General features: G+C 40.1%; 1 protein-coding gene across 6 annotated transcripts in view; it reads right to left on the bottom strand.

The window, feature by feature from the left end:
* TET2 (tet methylcytosine dioxygenase 2) overlaps nucleotides 1-23,949 on the bottom strand; it is a 118,408-nt gene that overhangs the window by 29,918 nt on the left and 64,541 nt on the right. For 3 of the 6 annotated variants that reach the window (XR_006525785.2, XM_044767458.2, XM_044767459.2), the window contains exons 3-6: nucleotides 8,999-12,450; nucleotides 7,267-7,357; nucleotides 5,815-5,908; nucleotides 4,987-5,195 (exon numbers count right to left, since the gene is read on the bottom strand). Coding sequence is in view for 3 of the 6 variants with exons in the window: in XM_044767458.2 (XP_044623393.2) it covers nucleotides 4,987-5,195; nucleotides 5,815-5,908; nucleotides 7,267-7,357; nucleotides 8,999-12,404 (3,800 nt within the window). In the remaining 3 variants the exon portion in view is untranslated. The remainder of the gene's footprint in view (nucleotides 1-4,986; nucleotides 5,196-5,814; nucleotides 5,909-7,266; nucleotides 7,358-8,998; nucleotides 12,451-23,949) is intronic. The other 3 variants (XR_011501808.1, XR_011501809.1, XM_070504529.1) reach the window with 1 other exon arrangement.

Below are 23,949 nucleotides of genomic sequence, written 5' to 3'. Positions count from 1 at the left end.
CTCCTCAGGTGGATAAGCTCAAGAAAAAGAATGAAGTCGGACTCTGATCTCACGTCATAAAATTAACTCGACAGTGATCAAAGACCTAAATGTAAGAGCTAAAAAATAATACTCTGGGAAGAAGACATAGGTATAAATCTTCAAGTCCTTGGATTAGGCAATGGTTTCTTAGATATGTTGCTAAAAGTACAAGCAGCTAAAAACAGATAAATTTGATTTGATTAGAATTGAAAACCTTTGTGCTTCAAGGATGTTATCCAGAGCATGAGGAGACAACTTACAGAATGAAGAAAATATCTGCAAACCGTGTATCTGATAAAGTTCTAGCATGCAGAATATATAAAGTACTCTTACAACTCAAAAAACAATTAACACAATTTAAAAGTGAACAAAGATTTAAGTATTTCCACTTAAGAAGGAGGCATTTCTACAAATAAGATACATGGATGGTCAATAGCACATGAAATAATGCCTAGCATTATCAGTCATTAGGGAAATGCAAATCAAAACATGGGCTCCACCTCACACTCACTGGGGGGTCGATAATAAAAAAGACAATGACTCTTTTGGGGAGGATGTGGAGACACTGGAAGCTCCATATACGCTGGTAGGAATGAAAAATGGTGCGGCTGGAAAGCTATTTGGCAGCTCCTCAAAAAGTGAAACATAGAATGACCATGTGACCAACAATGTCACTCCTAGGTATACATCCAGGAAAGCATATGTCCACCCAAAAACTTGCACACAGATTTTCATGGCAGCGTTATTTATAATATCCAAAAAGTGAAAACCACCCAAAAGTCCATTAACTGAAGGATGGATAAAGAAAAGGTGGTATATATACATAATGGAATATTATTCAGCCACAAAAGGGATAAAGTACTGATTAATGTTATGATGTGGATGAACCTTTAAAACATTATACTAAGTGAAAGAGGCCAGACAGGCCGGATGTTGTATGACTCCACTCATACGAAACGCCCAGAACAGGCAGATCTACAGAGACAGCAAGTTGATTAGGGGTTGCCATTTAGGGGAGAGGAGAATGGGAGGTGGCTGCTTAAGGGGCTGGGGGTTCCTTTTGGGAGTGATAAAAGTGTTGCACAACTTTGTGAATAGACTAAACCACTGAGTTATATAGTTTAAAAGGGTGAATTTTACGGTATGTGAATTATGCTTAAAAAAAAAATCCCTACATCACAAGGTGGAGTGACTTCAAGGTGATTTCCTATATGAAGTGGCTATGAAAAGGCGTTTTTATTTCTATATGGGCCTTTCAAATATTGGTAGAGTATTAGCACACGGCAGCCTCATTTTAACATGACTCAGAATTTTGCTCATGTTTAAATGACGAATCAGTGGAACAACCTCAAAAAACATCCATCTATAGAACTGATTTAAAAATAGTCTCAACCTTTAAGTTACCATTTGGACATCTAACTGTAAAAAAAAATTAAACTAAAAGATCAGATATTCAAATTTACGCAAGTATAGAAAAACTAGCAAAATTAATTTAAATGAATATAACAAATTCATACATCAAAAAATGAGAAAATTATGAATTTGCAAACTACAACAAAATGACTGAAACATTGATCATCAATGGAGGCAATGATCATCAATGGATGCACTAAACCATTAGGTGAAAGTTTTCTGGAAACTTCAGAACGATGGACCAAGCTGACAATGTCTGACTCACTGAGCGCTCTGAGCACCACTATAAATAGGGCCGAGCAGGTATCATGTGCCTCCTGAGGAGGGACTAAGCTTCTTTCATGACCACTGACGGAGCATTTTAGCCAGTATATTCTTACACACACACATACACCACTTATTCAAGGCTCTAACAACCAGTGTGCAGGAGACACTGGGGAGAGAGGAGCAAGCCAAACAAAACAACAAGGATGCAGTCAGCCAATCCAGAATGTGGGAATTGTACAGAGCAAATCCTACAGTCCCTTTAACAAATAAAGTCATAGAGAAGAGAGGGGGAACTGTTATAGGTAAAAAGAGGACTGTGAATCATGTAATTTACCTTCCAGACTGGAACAGGTGTGAGGGAAAGGAAGTTCTACACTCTTTATGCTGGACAGTGGCACGAATGGGACCTTTCTGCTCAATGCCTGAATCGAAAGCAAGGTGTGGGCTGGCTTTTTCTCAGTACAGTTTTACTTTTGATTCTTTCTTTTGGAAACAGGGTCCAATTAGGGAATTTTACCCTGGTGTGAACACTAAATGATATTAAAGAATCACTGTCAATTTTGAGATGAATGATAATGACACCGTGACTAGGTTTTGTAAAAAATCCTTATCTGTTAAGAGAGACAAATTCAAGTGTTACCGGGTAAGATAATAAAAGTCTCTGAGTTTTTCTTTAAAACACTAGTGGGGGTGGGGGTAGGAAGTATGGGGCGAATCTACAGGACAGTGTTGATAAAAGGTGGATAAACATTGAAGCTGTGTGATGGGTCCTTGGGGATTCATTATACTGCACTCCTCCATTTATGAATGTTTAAAAATTTTTATAATATAATGTTTCTTTAAAAGTTTTGCATCACCCAGCATGGCAGAAGGCATTTCTAGCTTTGACTTTCCTATCATGACAGATACACTCCCACAACTCTTGCTTGCCAAAAAAATACTGGTTAGGCTTAGACATAAAATAGAAATCTCAAAGGGAAATCTTTAAAGGAGAAACAGCTGGTTTGGCTCAAAGGAAATGTAAAATTTCATTTTTGACTTTCCCACAGAAAGATGCTCTCAGAGGTCTTTCCTGGACTCCCAGGGAGTGGTTATGGGGCACGTGGGCACCGGGATTTCAAGGACTCCGTGATGAGGTTCACACAGCTTTGAACATTAAAGTGAGTCACTGGCCCCAATTTGAGATTATCCTGTTCTTGGCAAAAAGTCATAGTTTTAATTTCTGCCAGACGTAAAATAAAACTTATTTTAAGGGGTAGAAGAAACTTCAAAAGCTGTCTTGGAATGAAGTCTCTGTTGCCATTGGTTAAGTGTCTATGTTATCAGGTATCTCAAGTATAGTTTTTGTTTTGGGGGACTTTTTCTAAGTATGAGTAGCACAAACCTAAAACTTCCTGTAAATAACTACTCATCTTTGCCTTGAAATTCTAGACAAATATAAGCAAAAGTGTGCAGCTTGGCCTTTAAAATGTCTTAATATTTGAAGAACGTCTTTTAATAGTTTTGTACTTGCCTTCTATTTAGACCAGTTAAACAAAATATAACTTTTCTTAGATCCTAGTCCAATTATTGTTCAAATTATGGTTTTCAAATGCAAAATGATACAATTTAGGAAAGTTCTTTACATAGAATTTCTTTCTATATGTCAGATTCCATTCCAGGCAATGGCGTAATAGGAATTAAAGAAAAGCTTTCAGGGGAAAAGTACCAGAGATGTATAATATTAGAATTAAATCAATTATAAGAATGTAAAATATAAACTTCAAGAAATTTAAAGCAGCAACTGTAATTTTCACAAGAAATTCTTCAGTGGTTTAGAAGTTCAAGCCATCAAATCTAAGAGGAAGTCAGCTTTAAAAACAAGGCAGTCTTACTGAGTTCCTGAGAAAAATGCTATCACCAGCATCGGCTCAATGTGCCTTAACTTTCATTTTCTTTCTGATTAGAGACACCGAATGCCTTTTTCTAAGAAGGAACAAGGGAACTTAGGGTAAACCAAATAGTATTTTATACCTAGAGCAGTCCATCGTAAGATTATGAGTCATGTGTTATGAATCAGCAACTTCTACCTTCCAACATATTCGTAAAAGTGGGCTTATGGCAGTGACGTACACACCGTGACATTTTTGGGTCATAATTATCGTAGAAAGCCAACTCACACTTTCATATAGGAAAAGTGACTTTCCCAGTAGGTTATGGTTGACTTGTACCCCTCATGACCCAGGGAGTGAACCTATGTTAACATACAGCTGGTGAAACCATGCCAGTTAGAGTAGCAGTCAGCAAAAACCAAAGTTGGTTAGCAATAGCCTGTTGCAACGAGCAGTACAGTATTTCCACAAGTGCAGTAAACTACCGTGTAGACTGGAGGACGGAGAGGAAAGCAGATTAAAGGAGGAAGTGCAGAATTAAAAATACTGTGAGCAAAATAACTACCATAGGCTTTCAGTGTGGCACTGTGAATTTTCCTGTACTCTTTTAATATTATACAGGAATAACACATCGGGGGAAGAATAAATATGAAGCTTTCTCCAAGCGAAGATTTAAACTTCCTGCAAGTGAATGACGTTAAAGAACAACTAAAAAACACAAACAAAATCATACTAGCACTGACGCACTAAATCTGTTTAACCTCACACCACTGCTCTCCTATTCCAAATTTTTATATTCCTGGAAAATAATGCATATTCATAACCACTCATTTCTCCATTATCTGGGATTAGTAAAAACGGAAGCAAGTTTGATGACTATTGTCACTGTGACTATTATGGAAATAATGAACTGGATTGAACTGAAGTCAAGATCAGTTTGTTTCTACAGAACATCTACAAACCCTGTGTTTTCACATTTGCTACATATATATGAAGGTCTTTGACCTGGGAATCCTAAACTTAAAGGTTTCTCATCAAACTCACTTTCTGTTTCAGATACTGCAACACAGACACGGTGTCAATACTTACTAACGTGGTGGCCAAGCACACAAAGAGCTGTCACTTGTAGCAAGTGGGTACACAGATACTTTCAAGATTAAGTGCCTGTGGGTACAGACGCTCAGACTTCCAGCGAGCTGCTCCCAACTAATGGCTATACTGTCTGAAGGTACAAAATATTAAAGAAATCACCTCAAATTATCCACATCAGCAAATCCGACTTCCCATTGCGGGACTGTGAAGCAGGCATTTGACCCCCATTTTACAACTGCAGAAACGCGCGTTCCACTCTCCTCCCTGACACCCACGCCTGGCTCTCCCGCGGGAGCGGCGAGGGCCCGCGCGCTTCACTTACTCTTCGTTGTGGGCGCAGCGGCGATTGGTGAGCGCGCCGTACTTGCGCAGCGTCTCCGTGAGCTCCGAGTACAGCCTGTCGGCCAGGGACAGCGGGATCCCTTCCCACACCAGGATCAGGATCACAATCACGGCAGCCTCACAGGTGTGGCCGGCTCGCTCCCGCACCAGACACAGCAGCTTCTCCTCACTGCAGCTTCTGCGGACCACCTGTGCGGGTCACCATTCCACCCCAACACCCCCCACCCCAACCAAAACAAAACACGGTCACTTGCAGCAGATGAGAGCACTGACTATGCACTTTTCACGTCTGGGTCACGATTAGCGCGACATCTGCCAGCACCCGCAACTTGCCTTTGGCCGCCCATCCATCACGTGGGGGCATACCCAGGGGTCAGAGCCCGGAGAGGGGACCAGACCACACCCAGCCAGTGGGGGCAATGCCCCTGCGTTAAAGCAGAGCCGGATGGAAGACATGCGGGCCTCTCATAAAGTTCAAGGTTTCCGTAAATGACAAGATAAAGATTAACTGAAGGTCGTTGAAGGATGATGGACCACTTCTTCCCATTCCAGGGAGAATTACACTTTTAGCAGGCACTGAATGGACCTTCTCCTCACCATTACATTCTCTCAGTTAAATACAGTTTGCGCGTGATTTTTAAAGCTAATCTGCCTTTTTCTTAAGAGAGAATCCATGATAAAATAAATATAAGCAATGTTTCTTTCAACTGACATAAATGACCCTTTGATGTGGGAAACCCAATTCTCAGGGTTAAAGTATCAAAATGCCCCAGAGTGAAGCCCAAAGGCCCTGTCAGGTCACACTTACCCATTTAGCAATCGGACATCCCTGAGAACTTTTCCCTTCTTTCCCAGTATAGACGACTCTCTCAATCCTAATAGCTTTACCCTTTTGTCCAAACCTTAAAGAAATCCACAGAAACACACACACACAAAATTAGCAAGTGAATATAAGAGGCAACCAAGATATTGAACATTTGAGCATAATTTTATTCTATGACCACATCCTGAGAAATGAATGGTTTAGTTTATTTTTTCGGAAACAGGTCTAAGCTAAGCAAAGTGGGTGATAGACTTTAAGCCTTGTATTTTTTCAGTATCAAAAGATACTGATAATTGCGATGAACTATGTTGAAATTATATGCTGGGTGTGAGTAATGGGAAACTATTTTTATCCATCATTCCACAAAGCACAAAGTTTTTTAAATTTGCTAAATTCAGTCTTCTAAGATATATTACTATTTGATTTTTGTCCTTTTGTAATTTAGCTGTTTTAAAACTTGGGGACTCATACCAGATTTTTGTTAGAACGGTTCCTCAAAGAATCTGTCATACTTTTAAAAGGAAGCTGGCAAATAACTAGTATCTAGCAATCTTGAAAATATAGGATAGCATTAGAATGTATTTTACCTTATGATTAATGCACTACTCACCACTTGCTAATTAAAAAAAGTCACTTAGGGAATTCGTGATTTCTGCCAGGCTACTAGATGATTATTTAGTGAATTTCTACATACTTATTGGACATGGGGCAAGAATGATACAGAATATGTCCTTGCTGCCTACCACTGCCTGCCTCTTAGAGAAAAGGCAGCCAGCACGGCAACAGCTCAGGGCTGCAGACAGCTATCTGAGAGTGTCTCTCTGCACTGATTATCTCGCTCGTAACAGTCTTCTACAAGCAGGAGTAACTGTGTGGATTCAGGTAAATACTTGCGTGTGTGTGCTTAACAGTAAAAAAAAAAAAAAAATTGCAGCTATAAATAGAATCTGTCTCTATTTCTGTTCAGTATATGGCACTTGCCCCTGCTCATACTCAGGGACAACTTCTTAAAGTTGACTGCTCACTTACGACCCTGGGTGAACCTGACTCAGTGGCTCCCTTCTTACACCACAGCCCCCCGTTTCCTCTTTGACGCCCTCCCATCAAGCCGGAAAGCCAGGGCGGGGCCTCTCCCTGCAGTCTGTGCCACACCCCGTGCCTGGCAGGCTGGCTGGCTGGTTCCTGTTGGTGCCTGGGTTTTCTGGCATTCGCCTCCCAGTGGGCAGCCTGTGCCAGCTCACAGACCATCAGTCCTGTCAAGTCTGGTGACTCCCTGGTGAATAGCACAGTGTGTAGTATTGGCAACCTGGGATAGCTAAGCCTACCAATAATTACTCAATTTACAAGTGTTTACTGCGTTGTATGTGAAAGCTGGAGAAACTCTGACATATACAAAAGGATAAACGTTAGTCTGCCCTGTGCCTTTGCGTTAATTACCTTTCTTCCATGATTTCTCTAATAGCTGCCACATTAGGACCTGCTCCTAGATGGGTATAAAAAGGACCTTCATCTTTTTCAATAATTTGCTCTGTTGAGATAATAGAAGATTATTATTTTAGACCTCAATTCTACTAAATATAAAGGCTACATCCACAAAGCTTATCCCCCACTGCACAGTAAGGGCCCTAAATGTGACTGTAAACATTTTCTTTCCTTTAAAATGAGTAAATTGATGGACTAATGTATTAGAAATTGTGCCAAATAATTAAGTATATGTACATGCTAGCTGTTGGATAAAAATATATTAAATTACATTTCAGATATGGGATAAGAAATTATTTCTTTTAAACCAAGTAAGTGGAACTAAACAAAGAAAGCAGTAAGGGAATTAGAATATATTATATGTAATAGCAACTACAATCCAATTTTTTAAACTGAAAATTTTTTTTACATCCAACTAGAAGCCTGCCTGCTACCTGGATGAGGAGAAAAAACGTCAAACTTCCTGTCTTACCTCACCCGCAGGACACTGCTCTGTGTCAAGACACCTTTTTCTCCTCGTTTCCCCACAACATGTAACTACTGTTTTGAAATAACAATACTGAATCCAGACCCATATTTGTACATACTTTAGAATAATTTATGATGAGAGGAAATGCCAGGGAGAGGGCCCAGTGCAAGAAAGAGGCTGCTGCACACTGTCAGAGACGAAGAGTGGGAACAAAGGCGAGGGTGATGGGACGAGGACTGGAGGCGAGTCTCGCTCACCCATCACTGTCCATGACATGGTGACACACTGGCCCAGGGGGGAACCCAACTTTAACCACATACAGGGCAGTACAGCTCCTCCCTCCACTCCTCTAACATGGGGGGTGTCCGTTGTAGGAGGAATAACGTGGGCGGGTGGACCATCAGCCACATTAGTTTAACATCTGTTTTTCCAAATGTCTTCCACTGCATCCAAGCTGACTGGCTATGATTAAGATCTTCATACATCTCTCTCTCTCTGCATCCATCAGCAAAATGTGTCCCTATTCCAACAGATCTATCACGTACCTTGAATTTTAACTAAAAAGTGTTTGTCTAAAAAAAGAAATACCACAATTTCTATTTTAAAAAAATGAAACTTTAAAGAGAAAATGGAATCCAAATGAACATGTCACAATATTTCAAGTGTATACATGGAGAAAGGGCAAGCTTATGAGTCTTCAGAGCTTGAGCATCACCATTTGCCCCAGCTCTCCAAGACTGGAGAAAATAATTCCCCTTCTCTAGAAATCAATCTTGTAGAGCCACTAACACATTCAACCTTGAATTAAAAAATATTTAAAGTTCCTATAATTAGTTTGCACAGGGCAGTTATTCTCTCGTTTCAATAGATGATTTTACTGCCTGCCTTTCTCTGCAGAAGATGACATACAAAGAGTTACATAGATTGATTAACTTATAACAGATAACTTGATAGTTTAAAGGGTTTGAATAGAAGGGAAAATGAGCATGCACAATTGTTTGAATTTTTTGGAAAAAATTGAATGTGAGTGAAGTTCTCTCTTGCGCAGCATAAGCATCTGAAACTTAAAGACAAGAAATGTAAGCTTCAGGTTTATATGAGCCTTTAAAAATGCTGCCAGACTCAAGATTAAAAACAGAAAGAAAAATCCCATATCTGAAGATAAATTTGCTAATTCTGGATAAGCACTGTGTGTCTCAGTACGTTCCTGGCACTTACCTACACATCTGCATGATGGGAAATCATACTGAGTCTTGACAGGTGTATCCAATAAATTTTTTATAGGCGTATCTAGTAATTTGGAAGGTGACTCTAAGAAATTATTGAGAACAGAACCAGCTGTTCTCTTGGTTGGCGTCTTTTCTGAAGGAGCTGCCTGCTGCTCTACAGCTGGGGTGTGGCTATCAAGTTCCGCCGCAGTGGTTTGTCTAGTTAAAACTGTGACTGGCCCTGACATTTCAACTTTTACTTGCTTCTGTGATTTGAGAGTAAGTGCCTTATGGTCAAATAATGATTTGACCTGAAACTGCTTCAGGTTTTGCTCCATGGTCTCAAGGATGCTCCTTGGCTGCACGTTGTCGCAGCTTGGAGGTGGGATCTCTTGCTTCGTTATCTTTTTCCACGTTTTGTTTTCTGGCTGTGATGACGTGGGGCGCATACAGGCATGGGGCTTGGATCCGGGTTCAACTTTAATTGGCCTGTGCATCTGATTCTGGCAAGATTCAGTTTGGGGGTGCTGCGTTTGCTGCTGCTCTTGCTTCTGTAAGAGGTGCCACCTTAGAGCAGCGTGCTTCTGAATGTCCTTCTGGGGAGGGGTCTGACTATGACTTCCTCCCTGGTCAGGCACAGGAAAAGCATTTGCTTGGTTTTGCATCAGGTACCTTTGCTGAGCAAGTTGTGCAGCTTGGTGACCAGACACGTCCTGGCTTCTGCTTTTGTATCCCTGTAGAACTGGAGCTTGTTGAGGCTTCCGCTCTTGTTCTTGAAAGCACCTGTGAGGAATATCTTGCTTTGGGGTCACATTATTTGGAAAATATTGCATGTGATGCAAGTTTTGGGTCTTGTTTCCTGCAAAGAGTTCAGAATTTATAGACTGTTCTTTTTTCCCTGGAACTAGGTGTATACTGTTTGAACAAGAAATGTGCACTTTGCTTGCATTTGATTTCAAGATCTGACCATAGGGGGAATTTCTACTATTCATATTCTGCACTTTCTCCAATCCCATTTGGGTATTATGAGTCTGGAACTCACTTGATTTTGAATACTGATTTTCACCACGAAAACATTCTTCCACTTTAACCTGGCTAAAGAATGATCCTTCTCTTTGCTGATCGTTGTTGCCTTGGGGATGAGGAAAAGTCTGGGACCCTTGTTCTTTGTTCTTCATTTGTAATTTCTGCTGCTGCTGGTTTTGGGAGAGAAGCGAATTCTGGGATGGTTGCGTTTGTGCTGCCTGTTTATGAGGCTTCTGGTGCAAAAGGTGTGAGTTTGAGAACGGCTCAGTCTCTGAAGCCTGTGAATTTAAGTGCTGTTTTAACGTCAGGGGCATGAGTTTCTCAGTTTGGGGAGCTGGTCTTTGTTGAAAGTGAAATCTAGGGGTGCACAATGACTGCACGTGAGCTTCAGGTGAAGGGTCTGTCTTGGAGAAGCGCACCTGGAGTGAGGGTTTTTGGAACAGGAGATGCTGGTCCACTGCACCTTGAGACTGCCCTTGATTCATGTCAGCTTGGTACCTCTGTGGCCTCTGCTCCGGCTGCATTATTTTCTGGATGTACGCTTGCCCTGAGAGCCCCCCAGGCAGGCTGGGATTTCCAGTGTATTGTTTGGAGGTTATTTGATGGGAGGGGTTGGACTGATACTGAAGAATTGACCGCAGTGATGCCTCATTACATTTTGGATGGGATTCTGCTTTGTGAAAGTAAGGGGCCTTCAGTTCAATCCATCCTGGCTTCAGATAGGGCTGTATTGAGAGCACAAGATCTCGTGTTTGTTCCTTGTCTCGACCCTTCAGAATCTCTTGCTCTTTGTGTCCCATCAACTGCTGGCAGTGGTTCTGTGGATCTCCACTGCTACCAAGAATTGGCGGGTTATGTTTGAGATGTTCTGATATTTGTCTTGTTTTCTCAGCACACAATGGAACAGTCATTGTCCCTGGAGTCCATATGTCATTCTTGTCAACACAATTATTCTGAGGCCTTTCTGGAAGCATCAGAGAGAGGCTGCGAACATGTGTAGGTGGATTTGGACTCTGGGATGGTGGTGCCTTGGTTTGACCCTCTATTTTCACTTCTCTTAAAAGAGTTGTGTTACTTTGGTTGGGGTAGCGATGGTGTTCTTCCAAAACTCCATCATTCAGAGTGCTTTTTCCTTCTGAAGGAAGCTGAGGAACTTGTGGAAGAGGAGGAGGGGGAGGAAGAAGCAGTTGTGATGGTGGTGGTGTGGTAGCGGCAGAAAAGGAATCCTTGGTGAACACTGAGCTTTGCTTGAAGTAAGCACCATTCATTTCATTTTGCTGTAAATACCGTTCAGAGCTGCCACCAGGAGCCTGCAAATTGCTGCTAGAACCTGAACAGAATTCTTCACCAGATACTAGCTTTGTGGTTCCTTGGATGTTATCGTTTTCTGCAGGAGCTGGGCATAGCTCAAAAACCGGTTTTTGTTGTTCTGGTTTCTGAAAGGGACAGGTACCTATTAGCACCGCAGCTGGTTTACTGGCATTATCAGCATCACGGGCCTCAGGTGCAGCTGCAGCTGGCTCTGGAGGCAACTCAGAGTTCGAGGTCTGTGGGAAATTGATCTGCCCTGAGGTATGCGATGGGTGAGTGATCTCACAGGACGACTCATTAGTAGCCTGACTGTTAATGGCATGTATGTGAGATGTGGTTTTCTGCACCGCAATGGAAACACAATCTGGATAATATTGAGACAGTGTTTTTTCCAGGAGTTCACCACGTGTGTTTTCCATGGAAGAGGCAGAAACTGTAGCACCATTAGGCATTAGCACTGCGTTGTTACTAAGAAGTAATACAATGTTCTTGTCATGGGAGTTAGCACGTTTCTCCTCCTGCTCATTCGTTATCTGAAGCTCTGGATTTTCAGACCCACTGCAGTTGTGTGTTGAAAAACCGGTGATATCTTTAACTGCATTTTCTTGGGCTACAGAGCTCACAGATTCTCTCTTGTCACTCAAATCGGAGACATTTGGTTGACTGCTGCCTTGGCCTGGATTTCTTTCTTGGCTTTCCCCGAAGTTATTTCTTTCTCCGTTAGCCTGTTGGTCTTGTTTCAATTTCTTATTCTGATGGAGCCCAGAGAGAGAAGGCTCACTAACTGTGCGTTTTATTCCTCCATTTTGCAAACACTTGGAATACCCTCTGCCTTCTTGTATAAAGTCTGGACTCACGCGACTTTTCTGGCTTCCTTTCATATGGGGTATTCCATAATAACTTTCGAAAGACTGCCACTTGGTATCTCCATTCACTTCTGGATACAGTCTCTCAGTTAATGGGCTCCCATTCTGTAGCTTTATAGCCAGAGGTTCCGTCTGGCCAATGGGAGACGGAGATGGTGTCAGGAATGGACTCAGTCTGTTGCCCTCAACATGGTTGGTTCTGTCCTGTTCCATCAGGCTTGCTTCGGGGCCATCCACAAGGCTGCCCTCTGAATGAATTCTAAAGAACATGGAAACAAAAATTAAAGTGCATTAATTTACATCTAACACTAATCATACATTTTAGAGAATAATCGTGGCATTAATAATATTGGAATTCCCAGACATAGCAAACTGTGATATTCATTTTCACGTTTCAGAGTGACAACCAGTAGCTACTCAGAAAATGATTATTCTTGTCTTCCCAGCAACTCTCAAATATTTATGGTCACGGAGAACAAAGATGATGAAAATGATCAGCTAATGTGGCAGTTCATACCATACTGGTAAAGAGTATCAACTTCCTTCCCAAACGATTCTTTGTCAAAATGCTAAGAACAGCACAGGAAGACTACCTCCTGTCCTTCTCCTCTAGCACCTTACGTATCCAATCACTTGCTAGGTTCTACCAATTCCATTTCTTATATATGCCTTGAATTATCTTCTCTGCCACTTGGTAGCCAGATATATGTGATCTTGCATCATTATCCATTACAGTAGCTTTTAAAGGGCTTCTCCCTAGCCCAGCCTGTCCCCTCCCCAGGCCCTCAAGGCTCCTTCAAATCGTTATCAGAGGGAATGTGGTAAAATGCAAATCTGGTGTCATTCCTCCTTGAGACACTTTACTGGCTCCATGTTGCCTGGTTAGTAGTTCTCAAACTCTTTCACCCAAACACACCTGAAAGACAAGGCACGCTCCCTTTAGCATTAACATCCTAGGAGTGTCAGAGGGCTGAAAAGTGTAGTTTAAAAAATTCCTTTTCTAGGGGCTGGCCCCGTGGCGGAGTGGTTAAGTTCGCGCTCTCCGCTGCAGGCGGCCCAGTGTTTCGTTGGTTCGAATCCTGGGCGCGGACATGGCACTGCTCATCAAACCACGCTGAGGCAGCGTCCCACATGCCACAACTAGAAGGACCCACAACGAAGAATATACAACTATGTACCAGGGGGCTTTGGGGAGAAAAAGGAAAAAAATAAAATCTTTAAAAAAAAAATTCCTTTTCTAGATGATTCTATGTTTATCTCTCCCAGGTCGGGCTGCCCACTTCTATTGAGAATTCTTGCCTTATATAAATGATTTTTCATATGCAGGTTTCTATTTTTCTTTCCTTCTACTTCCTCTCTCAGTTTATATTCCAACTATAATAACGGCTGTTAGACACCCAAACACGGTAACCTGTGTCGGACCTCCATGCTGCTGTCCTTTGTCTGCCCAGATGCCTTCTCAGGCCCCTTATTTGCCCAGTGACTAGTATGCATCCCTTTAAAACTCTCAGATGTCACTTCCCCTAGGATTCCTTCTTTGATTTTCCAAGAGAATTAATCACTCCCATTTCTATGCTGCTTCCATATCTTGCATATGATCTATTGCACTCCACTGTGTTTTATTTATTGTCTTACTGGACTGTGAACTCCTTAAGAATACTCTACTCTTTTCATTTTTGTGCTTAGTATAGAGCGAGCATCCGATCAGTTCCACTAAATTGATGTAAATTTGCTCATCTTATGATCATTTCTTCACTCATTTATTCTTACATTTTTGAGACCAATCCAGATGGAGATTTCCAAGTTCAAATGACAGGGAAAGCAGGAAGAAATGGGCACTAACAATGTAAATAATCCATTCTATGAAGTGAATGCTGCCCCATTCATGCTATAGTCGTGCTTTATTTTCCCACAGTTTTTCTCATTACAATTATTTTAAGGATGTAAGTAGAAAAAAATCAAGATGAGTTTCCTTTCAGGCTATAAAAAAGCTCTATTAAAATAGCCATTGCTCACATAAGCAAGACAAATGAAGCAGAGGAAGAAATAAGATATGACATTGGACAGCAACACTGAAGTTATCCTCTGCAGACAATAAGACTGTATACTGGCCAACCAAGAGATTCAAATGACAGACTGGGACAGTTGATGAGAATTTAGTAAAGTAGCTGAAGAAAAAAATCAACAGCCTTCATACATTAAAAAAAAAAAAGAAGACAGTCAGAAGCTTTAGTGGAATAAAATACTGTAATAGAAAATATATTTTTAGAACACTAGGAATAAATTTAAAAAGAAACTTGGAAAACCTATTTGAATAAAACTTTAAAACAATACTGGGGCATACATAAACACAAAAGCAAAGCAAGTAGAAGGGCATAATGTGTTCCCAGATAGTTGTCTGATTAATCTGGTCATTTAAGGTGCTCTCAATAAAAATACCAGTGGGATGTTTTGAGGAATTAAAGAAGCTGACTCTAAAGTTCATGGGGAAAAATAAGCAAATTGGATAGTCAGCAGGAATCTAACAAAGCTTTGTAAAGGAGGCTGGACAGGGCAGCAGCCAAATTAAAAGAGACTAAAAACCAACAAAAGCGATGACACTTAAAACAGCCTGTCGTTGCACGTCAATAGACAATAGGGTGTTAAGAAGACCAATGGACTAGAAAGGGATGTCCAGAAATAGGCCCAAACACACACAGAAATATGGTGTGAGGCAATGACAGCCTCTTGAATAAATACGATATTGGAACAACTGGATGTTCTTCTGAAGAAATGATAAAGTTGGATCTATCCCTTGCATCTTATACCAAAATGCCTTCTGGATGGATTTAACATTTGAATATGAAAAATAAAACCTTAAAAAAAATTGTAAAAGGTCTGAGAAAACTTAAAAAAAAAACAAATCTAATTACTGGGTAAGTTCTTTGTGACAAAAAATCCAGAAGCCATAAAAGATGAGAAAGTTCACAAAAATTTATGCATGCAAAAATAAACCCCTAAGCAAACTTAAAAGTCACATAAAGCCTTTCTTGATATATAGGACTCACACAAATTGACAAGGAAAAGACCAACCACTGAATAGAAAAATGAGCCAAGTGTATGAATGGTTCACAGAAAATTAAATGCAAATGGTTCTGAAATATTGAAAAAGATGTCCCGTACCATTCATAAAAAGAAATGCAAATTAAAACTACAACAAGAACAGAACAGATTTTTCTCAAATTGGGAAAGATCAAGAAGTTTGAAAATACGCTATGTTGGCAAGTATGTGAGGAAGAGACACTCCCTTGCCTGGTTCTTGGGAGTCAAAATGAGTGCAAATATGATCGGGGACAATTCAGCAATACCTACAGAATTTCACAGAAACTTTCTTTGACCCTTCAGTTTAAGAACTTATCTAACAAATATACTCATGTTTATGTTAAATGATGTATGTACAACTTTTTGCAATAGTAAAAGGTTAGAAACAACATATATTTTCAGATAGAATTATTTCCAAGTAATTAAATGAAATAAAGTAAGCTGTAGAACAGTATGTAACAGAATGTCACAACCTGAGCATTTATAAAAGTAAACATAAAATTGGGATTGAATTGGAAAGGAAGAAGTAAAACTACCACTATGTGAAGATGACACAATTTTATATATATAGAAAACTCCAAAGAATCCACTCAAGAACTATTAGAAATAATAAGCGAATACAGTAAAGTTGCAGGGTACAAAATCAACATACAAAAATCAGTTGCATGTCTATACTCTAACAACAAAATAGCAGAAAGAGAAATTAAGAATACAATTCTTACAATCGCAACAAAAAGAATAAAATACCTAGGAATAAATTTAACCAAGGAGGTGAAAGACCTGTACACTGAAAACTATAAAACATTGATGAAATTGATGAAAGAAATCGAAGAAGACACAAAGAAATGCAAAGATATTCCATGCTCATGGATTGGAAGAATAAACATAGTCAAAATATCCACACTACCTAAAGTAATCTGCAGATTTAATGAAATCCCTGTCAAAGTCCCAATGACACTTTTCACAGAGAGAGAACAAAGAATCATAAAATTTATATGGAACAACAAAAAGCCATGAATAGCTAAAGCAATCCTGACAAAAAGAACAAAGCTGGAGGCAGTGTACTTCCTGATTTCAAACTATATTACAAAGCTACAGTAATCAAAATAACATGGTACTGGCAGAAAAACAGACACACAGATCAAAGGAATAGAAATGGTGTTGGGAAAACTGCACAGCCACATGCAAAAGAATGAAAATAGACCACTATCTTACACAATACACAAAAATTAGCTCAAAATACATTGAAAACTTGAATGTAAGACCTGAAACCATAGAACTCCTAGAAGAAAACATAGGCAGTACACTCTTTGATATCAGTCTTAGTATCTTTTTAAATATCATGTCTCCCCAGGCAAGGAAAACAAAAGAAAAAATAAACAAATGGGACTACCATCAGACTAAAAAGCTTCTGCACAGCAAATGAAACCATCAACAAAACGAAAAGACAAGCTACCAATTGGGAGAAGATATTTGCAAATCACATATCTGATAAAGGGTTATATCTAAAATATATAAAGAACTCATACAACTCTATAACAACAAAAAAATCAACCCTATTAAAAAATAGGCAGAGGATCTGAACAGACATTTTTCCAAAGAAGATATACAGGTGGCCAACAAGCACATGAAAAGATGTTGAACATGACTAATTATCAGGGAAATGCAAATCAAAACCATAATGAGATATCACCTCATGCCCATCAGAATGGCTACAATTAACGAGCAAGAAATAACAAATGTTAGGGAAGATGTGGAGAAAAGGGAACTCTCATACACTGCTGGTGGGAATGCAAACTGGTGCAGCCACTATAGAAAACAGTATGGAGATTTCCTCAAAAACTTAAAAAAAGAACTACCCTGTGATCTAGCTATTCCACTTCTGGGTATTTATCAAAAGAACACGAAAACACTAATTTGAAAAGATATATGCACCCCTATGTTCATTGCAGTGTTAATCATAATAGTCAAGACTTGGAAACAATGTAAGTGACCATCAACAGATAAATGGATAAAGATGTGATATGTATATCTTCTTGTGATATATATATATATATATATATATATATATATATACATATATATAATGGAATACTACTAAGCCATAAATAAGATGAAATCTCGCCATTTGTGACAACATGGATGGACGTTGAGGGCATTATGCTAAGTGAAGTAAGTCAGATGGCGAAAGACAGATACCGTCTGATCTCACTTATATACAGAAGATAAAACAACAACAACAAACAAATGCACAGACACAGAGAGCAGACTGGAGGTCACCAGAGGGGAAGGGAGGTGGGGGGGAGGGTGAAAGGGGTGAAGGGGGTCATTTGTATGGCAACCGACAGAAACTAGAGTTTGGGTGGTGAGCACTATAGTCTATACAGGAGTCTAAATACATTGATGTACACGTGAAATTCACACAATGCTGTAAACCTCTGTTCCCTCAATCAGAAAGGAAGAAATAAAAATTAGCTCTGGGAGAATCTACCACAAACTGGTAATAAAGGAATGGGGAGGCTGGAGAATGGGAGCAAGATTGCTTTTAACTGTTTGTGGTTTTTGTAACTTTTAAGCATCTGTATTACCTAACAAAATAAAACAAATTAAAAAGTCATAATTCCTTTTGGACAAAGAAAAACAATGGAGCAAAGTGGTGTCTTCATTTCTGCTAGACCCACTTCCTCCCAAATGTTAAGAGAGGGGCAGAATATGAGAGGCTTGAGTCATCCGTGGACACCGAGCCCTTGAAATGTGGTTGGTCCAGATGAGATGTGCTGTAAGTGTAAATACGCACCGGAGTTCAAAGACCTTAGTGGGGACAAAAAAGAACATAAAACAACTCAATTTTCAAAAATATTTCATACATGCTGAAATAATAATATTTTGGATATATTAAGTAAAGTATATCATTAAATTAGTTTCAAATTTAGGGAAAAAGGGAAAATTTTTCCAAAGTTAAACTAAGTGTTTTTCAAAGGATCGTAAATTTTTGCTTTTGAGATATTTTTATGTGACATTCAATTTGCTTCTCAGAGATTATGAACAGAAATAGTTTTTTTATTCATATCTGCTCTTATAGGTGACTGATATCAGAAATATTTTGAGTTCTTATAATCAATTTCTTTTACATTGAATATCCTTTATTTTTCCCTGCACTGGAGAACATTTAGTTAATACATTGTGCAGCACCCTCAGGACACTATTCCCTTGTGCAGCTGAATATTCAAACGCTTTGTGAAGTAACGCCAGCTCTTGGAGGTTTGTGCATGGTAATTTATACCAAGCAAAACTGAATCTATAAAAAATCAGGAGAGAGAATTTTCACTTTAGAACGAGACTCAGTTTTACAATAGGGACAATGACTCACCTAGGAGGACATTGGCCAATCGAAATTAAGGCAGCACTTTTTTCTTAAAGCTGTTCACAAGAGCACAGGCAGAAGAGCCTTTGAGAAACCTGGAAAGCGTGATTGGTTCAGCCTTCTCAGAGATGTTTTTCCTGGCATCAACATGTCATGCACAGCATTTAGCTACAATTTCAAAATGAATAGTGAGCTTTTAACATATTCCTTAAGAGAGGCTCCTTGGGTCCTGCTGATTTCCAGCTATCCAACTCCAGCTCATGAAATTCCTGAAAATTTCAGAATCTGCTCTTGTAAACTGTTAAGAGCTGGTTCTAAGCACAGTACTGTGACAGGTACCAAAAATTAACAACTCATGTTATTTTTGGGGGGAGGGGAATAGAAGGAAAGTTCCCTGAATCAAATATGTACCATACTACTTTGGGAGTCTTCCTTTTTTCCAGAATAGGACTGGACCAAGAGCTCTTGCTCAGAGAATTACTGAAGAGCATTTTAAGCTTTTGGAAGGTTAAGAAATTTTAAAGTGACACATTCAAAATGAGGGATAACAAGTGATGATGATGGTCCTAACAATGTATAAAACATTTCAGAGTATAAGAACGGCTCTCGTTCCATTCTTTCATTTTACAGACGTACAAACTGAGCCATTTTCTCAAGGTTGGGCATCAAAATAACCCCTCCCACAGGGTGAGACTGCAGCCCCCAGCAGCCCTTCCTGCCACCTACATGAAGAAAAGTGCACAATGCAGGGACTAGGTTTCACTTGGTTATAAATTCACACTTTGCCAACATTTGAGTTTTTTTCAGGCTTAGGATGAAAAAAACATTCTTGTTACATATCTGTAGCCCTGTACTATCGTGATAAGGGCATTTTGCATGTATTTCATCAACGTTTCATTTCTTTGTGTGCATGGGATAGAATAAAAACAAAATGTGATCATTTAGCATGTGGAACTTGAAGTTGCCACAGAGTTATTCTGATCCATTCTTTGCTACATTTCTAGATTACCTCTTCCACCAACACTGGGTTGCTGATGATTTTTCTCTAATATATTTGAGGACAACTTACAATCTCCCCTGGTAATGTCACTGAGAGAACTGGAGCCTAATGCTCATCAGTGAGTTGGTGTATTCAGTCAAGCATTAGCTGAATCCCCACTCCACACAGGTGCTGCAGGGTGGTGCTAACACCGAGCTGTAGCGTCCTGCAGTGCCCTGGACTGCTACGGTAAGGGGGTAACCTTCCTGCCTTGTGACTGCTCAGGAGCCAGGGAGGACAGGAGAGGGCAAGGGCACCCTGGAGCTCCAGGGTCTGCAGACCATCAGCCCCCATGAAATCTAACTTCATTCCCTCTTGCCTCAGTGAGAGAGAAAATATATGCCCCACTAAGTCAAAGATAGTTTTAAAAGGATGGCAGTGGATGCTCATCAAACATATCTATCACCATCCCTGAGGCAGAAGAACTAGTGTCATCAAGTACAGAGGCGACCATGTAAAAACTCAATGGAGTGCATTTCTTTAAAAACTAGTAATAGTCAACAAATGACTTAGGGAAATTTTTCTGACTATTGAACCCTTAACCTGGAAAAAGACACGGTGTATGTTTATCCACTCTGCTCTGAGTTATCTTTACTAATCAAAACATAATAAATAGTCCATTATTTAAATTGTACACACACATACAGGGTTTCTGATTACATACAGCACGAGGTTTCTTCATAGGTTTACCAAAAAGGCAACAAAGTGACTTAAACTTCAAGAATGGACAAAATATAACACAAATTCTAAAAGCAGCTTTGGCAATCTTTTAAAGCCTAAAGAGGCTGTTTAAGAAATTATTCACCTAAATGACAGGTGCTAATTAAATCACAATTTAAAATGTTAGAATTTAGATCTTACTAGTCACATTATTTACATTTATCTCTTTATTCTATTAGACTAATATTCCCTATAAAGTATGGCCTTCTAAGAAACCAAAAAGACTAGTTCTATCAGCTATAAATACCACAATTTCTTGGGGGGGAAATTCTAAATATCAAATTTGTAATGTAGTAATATAAACAGGAACGTGCAAGAATATGTTATGGCCACTCTATGATTCCAGCTAAGCTCCAGAATAATTTTTCATAGGCTATGAGGGGAGGCGTTAAGAAAGAGAAAGAGATTGAGAACTTGAAGTAAGAATGCCAAGGACGTCAAGCTTCCCCCTGTGTGTCAGAGGCACACGTCGATGAAGCGTGTTTATCTCAGGTGCAGGTATCGGCCTTTTGACCAGCTGCTGACATCTAGATTCCCTCCCACCAAACAGGCTTCAGCCACAGCGGCTCTCCTGGGGCGTTTGATTCAGCTCCTTCTCCCGCCTCTCCGACAATAATTTATTATGAATTCAAGTCACACTGGCAGCATCTGTGAGACAATTACTGCATCCAGGACTGACTCTGCAGTCTAATCCATCATAATTATGACAGGCTTCTTTGAAGATGCTATGATGCATGACTCAAAAATAGCACATTAGTGTGCAAATGGATCCGCATCTCATTTCACCAGGATGCATTTAGGGTTGTAATTTAGCTCAACACCATTTGACTCTTTGAATCACTCAGAAATGGTGGCTGTATCTCTCACCGCAGAAAGCTGTAGGTGACGCTCAAAATTTGTGAAGAGGGCTTTCTGTTTTTGCTTTTATTTGTTGGTTTATTGATTCTATTGGTGGTGTGTCTTTTATTGCACTAAGAGGAAAAAAATACACATCATTTAAATCTCACGTCAGCTTTTTCAAGGAGACAAAAGAGTCAATTTACAGATCTGTATAGTTGTCATGCTATAAGGCAACACATTTTTTTCTATAAAAAACCTTTGACTTCATGCTCTAGTATTAAAAGTATATAAAATACTCTCCATCATCGGATGAGTCCTGTTTATTGATATATGCAAATTATTGGGGGTAAATTCTTAAGATGATCCCTTGCAGGGATGGCATCTCCTCAAGTCCATGAGTCTCACCATTAGCCTTGGGAGATGACTGCAACGTCTCTGTCACCTCCCCCGACAGGATTGGCCCCACTGGCATTTCAGGGGTTAGGAATTAATTAGTTCTTGACATGGAAACAGTGAGTCAAGATGACACATTTGACCACACCTCCTGTGTAGATGGCACTATTCTCCAAAACTATTTTAGATTCTTCCTACCAAAATGGGACAAAATTTGTGTCAATTATACATTTATTTCAAGATACATGTATGATGTGGGCCTCGGTATTCTCTATTGAATGTCCCTGTGGACAGTGGTCTAAGATCTTGACCAAAACATCAGTTTTAATCCCTATCTTCTATATCCATCAAATTCCCTCCGTTCACATTGATTTCTTTCTTAATTAACGTATAAGATTAGCATGGTTGTTATTTAAGCCCCACTCTGGTAGTAAGCCACGTGTTTTTTTATAGGGCATTACTTATGAAATTAAAAACTATTCTTCATTAATATTAAAGCTAAAATTTTGAAGGAAAACAGGCAATCCAGAACATATATTTTCAACAGCAAAACTAATGTATCCAAGCTACATGTTAAGCCAGGAATATAATGCTCCGTGGATGCATTCAGTATGGAGAATATGAGATAACTTAGCAGTTTATAGCAAAACTGACTTTTATATTTCTCACATTGTAAGAACTTTCCATCTTGATATTAAGAAATCTGTGAAGATGTGCCTCACAGCTCTTGAGAAAGGACCAGTGAACACACAAACATGTCAAAATCTCAGAGGAAGTCCCTGCATTTCCAGAAGAGCATTAGCTTGCGAGGAGCTGCACACGCGGGACGCACACTCGGCTGCTCCCACAGAGTATCACATCCTTACGGGGAGGCCTTGTCAAATGCTGCGCGACCCTCAGGAGATACCATCTAATTCCAATGTTTGAAGTTTTAAAATTTGTTTCTTATCTTAGAGTAACAGTATAGACGCAATTTAATAACACATGGATTATCAGAGGGAGGAGAGTGAGAAGGAATGTCGCTGAGGATTAGAGGCGAGGTTTACACACAGAAGTCTGCGTGTACAACGTGGAGACACCGGCAGTTCAGAAACAAGTTGCGACTCTAGTCAACCACTTTCCCAGCCGGTAAGATGGGAATGGTCCTTTGTGGGTTCTCAGCTATCCACATGTCTGTTTATCCGGGACTGTTTCTTGAATTTGGGCTCAGTCTAGGTCTCTCTCGAACTCTCACCAAACTAACAAGTGCTGAGGGAAGAGATCATCAAACACAACTAGAAACGCGATCTGTCACAAGCACTGTTTGTTTCTCATAAGGCATAAACACGATTCGGATTTTTCCGTTTCAGTCCACTCCCATCATGAGAATGGCTAGTTGTGAGCTGGTTGTTCTCCCTGGGATACGCCTATTAGGACACACTCTATCCAATGCTTGAAATTTTCAACTCAAAAAATGTACTGCAGAAACTATAGTCGTTTGGGTCTGATCTTGCTGATACCCTATCTGAGAGTCTGTCCAGAGGGCAAGCTGACCCCAGCAGAAAGACACTGTAGGGTGGACTCTGGGCAAAGCTGAAGTGGGTGTGGTGGTGGAGGGGAGGAAGAGGAGACAGATGCCCACCAGGGAGCTGGGCAGGAAGAGCCCTGCAGGCCATTTGGAACACCCCATGTGGCCGAGAGGCAGCCAGTATTTTGATGCCTGCCCCATACAGGGCATCCAATGGCCCGTCAAGGTCAGCCACCAAAATAGCAACATCCAAAGTCTTGCAGCCTTGTTCAGGCGAATAAGGAGCCCTAAGCTTTTTCCATCCTTCCTTAGCCCTGCCCAAGTTCCTAGTGGCTGGTGCTTAAAAGACACGGGCTGGGAGGAGACACTCAGCATGAGACCCTCCGACTCTCAACTCCAAGTGCTGGAGCCAGAGGGCAAGCCTGTGCTGGGGGAAGAAGAGGATTTAATCACGCTCGACTTGGGAGTTTTAAGGGAGAATAGGACTGAGTTTCAAAGACTGGAGTGAAATAGTTCTAATAACCAAAAGATGCTGCAAAAATTATGGAATCTAGTCAAGAAGATACCATAAACACAGTGGGGTTGGGGGGAGACTATCATAGTATATTTGAGGTGCAATTATAAGGAATAAATGCTTTCATTTTTATACCTTGAGGTATGATTTTTCTAATAAAACTGTTACATGAATACAATAAAATGGTTTCTAGTAATACATAAGAACTTTACGTAATTTCTGGCAGGGTTCATAGTCATTCAATGTTTTCACATAATGACAGCGGTAGCACCATAAAAATAACCTGTCTATGTATTCATT

The sequence above is a fragment of the Equus asinus genome, chromosome 3, assembly GCF_041296235.1.
Source record: "Equus asinus isolate D_3611 breed Donkey chromosome 3, EquAss-T2T_v2, whole genome shotgun sequence".
NCBI lineage: Eukaryota > Metazoa > Chordata > Mammalia > Perissodactyla > Equidae > Equus > Equus asinus.
This window is presented reverse-complemented; position numbering and strand designations above follow the sequence as displayed.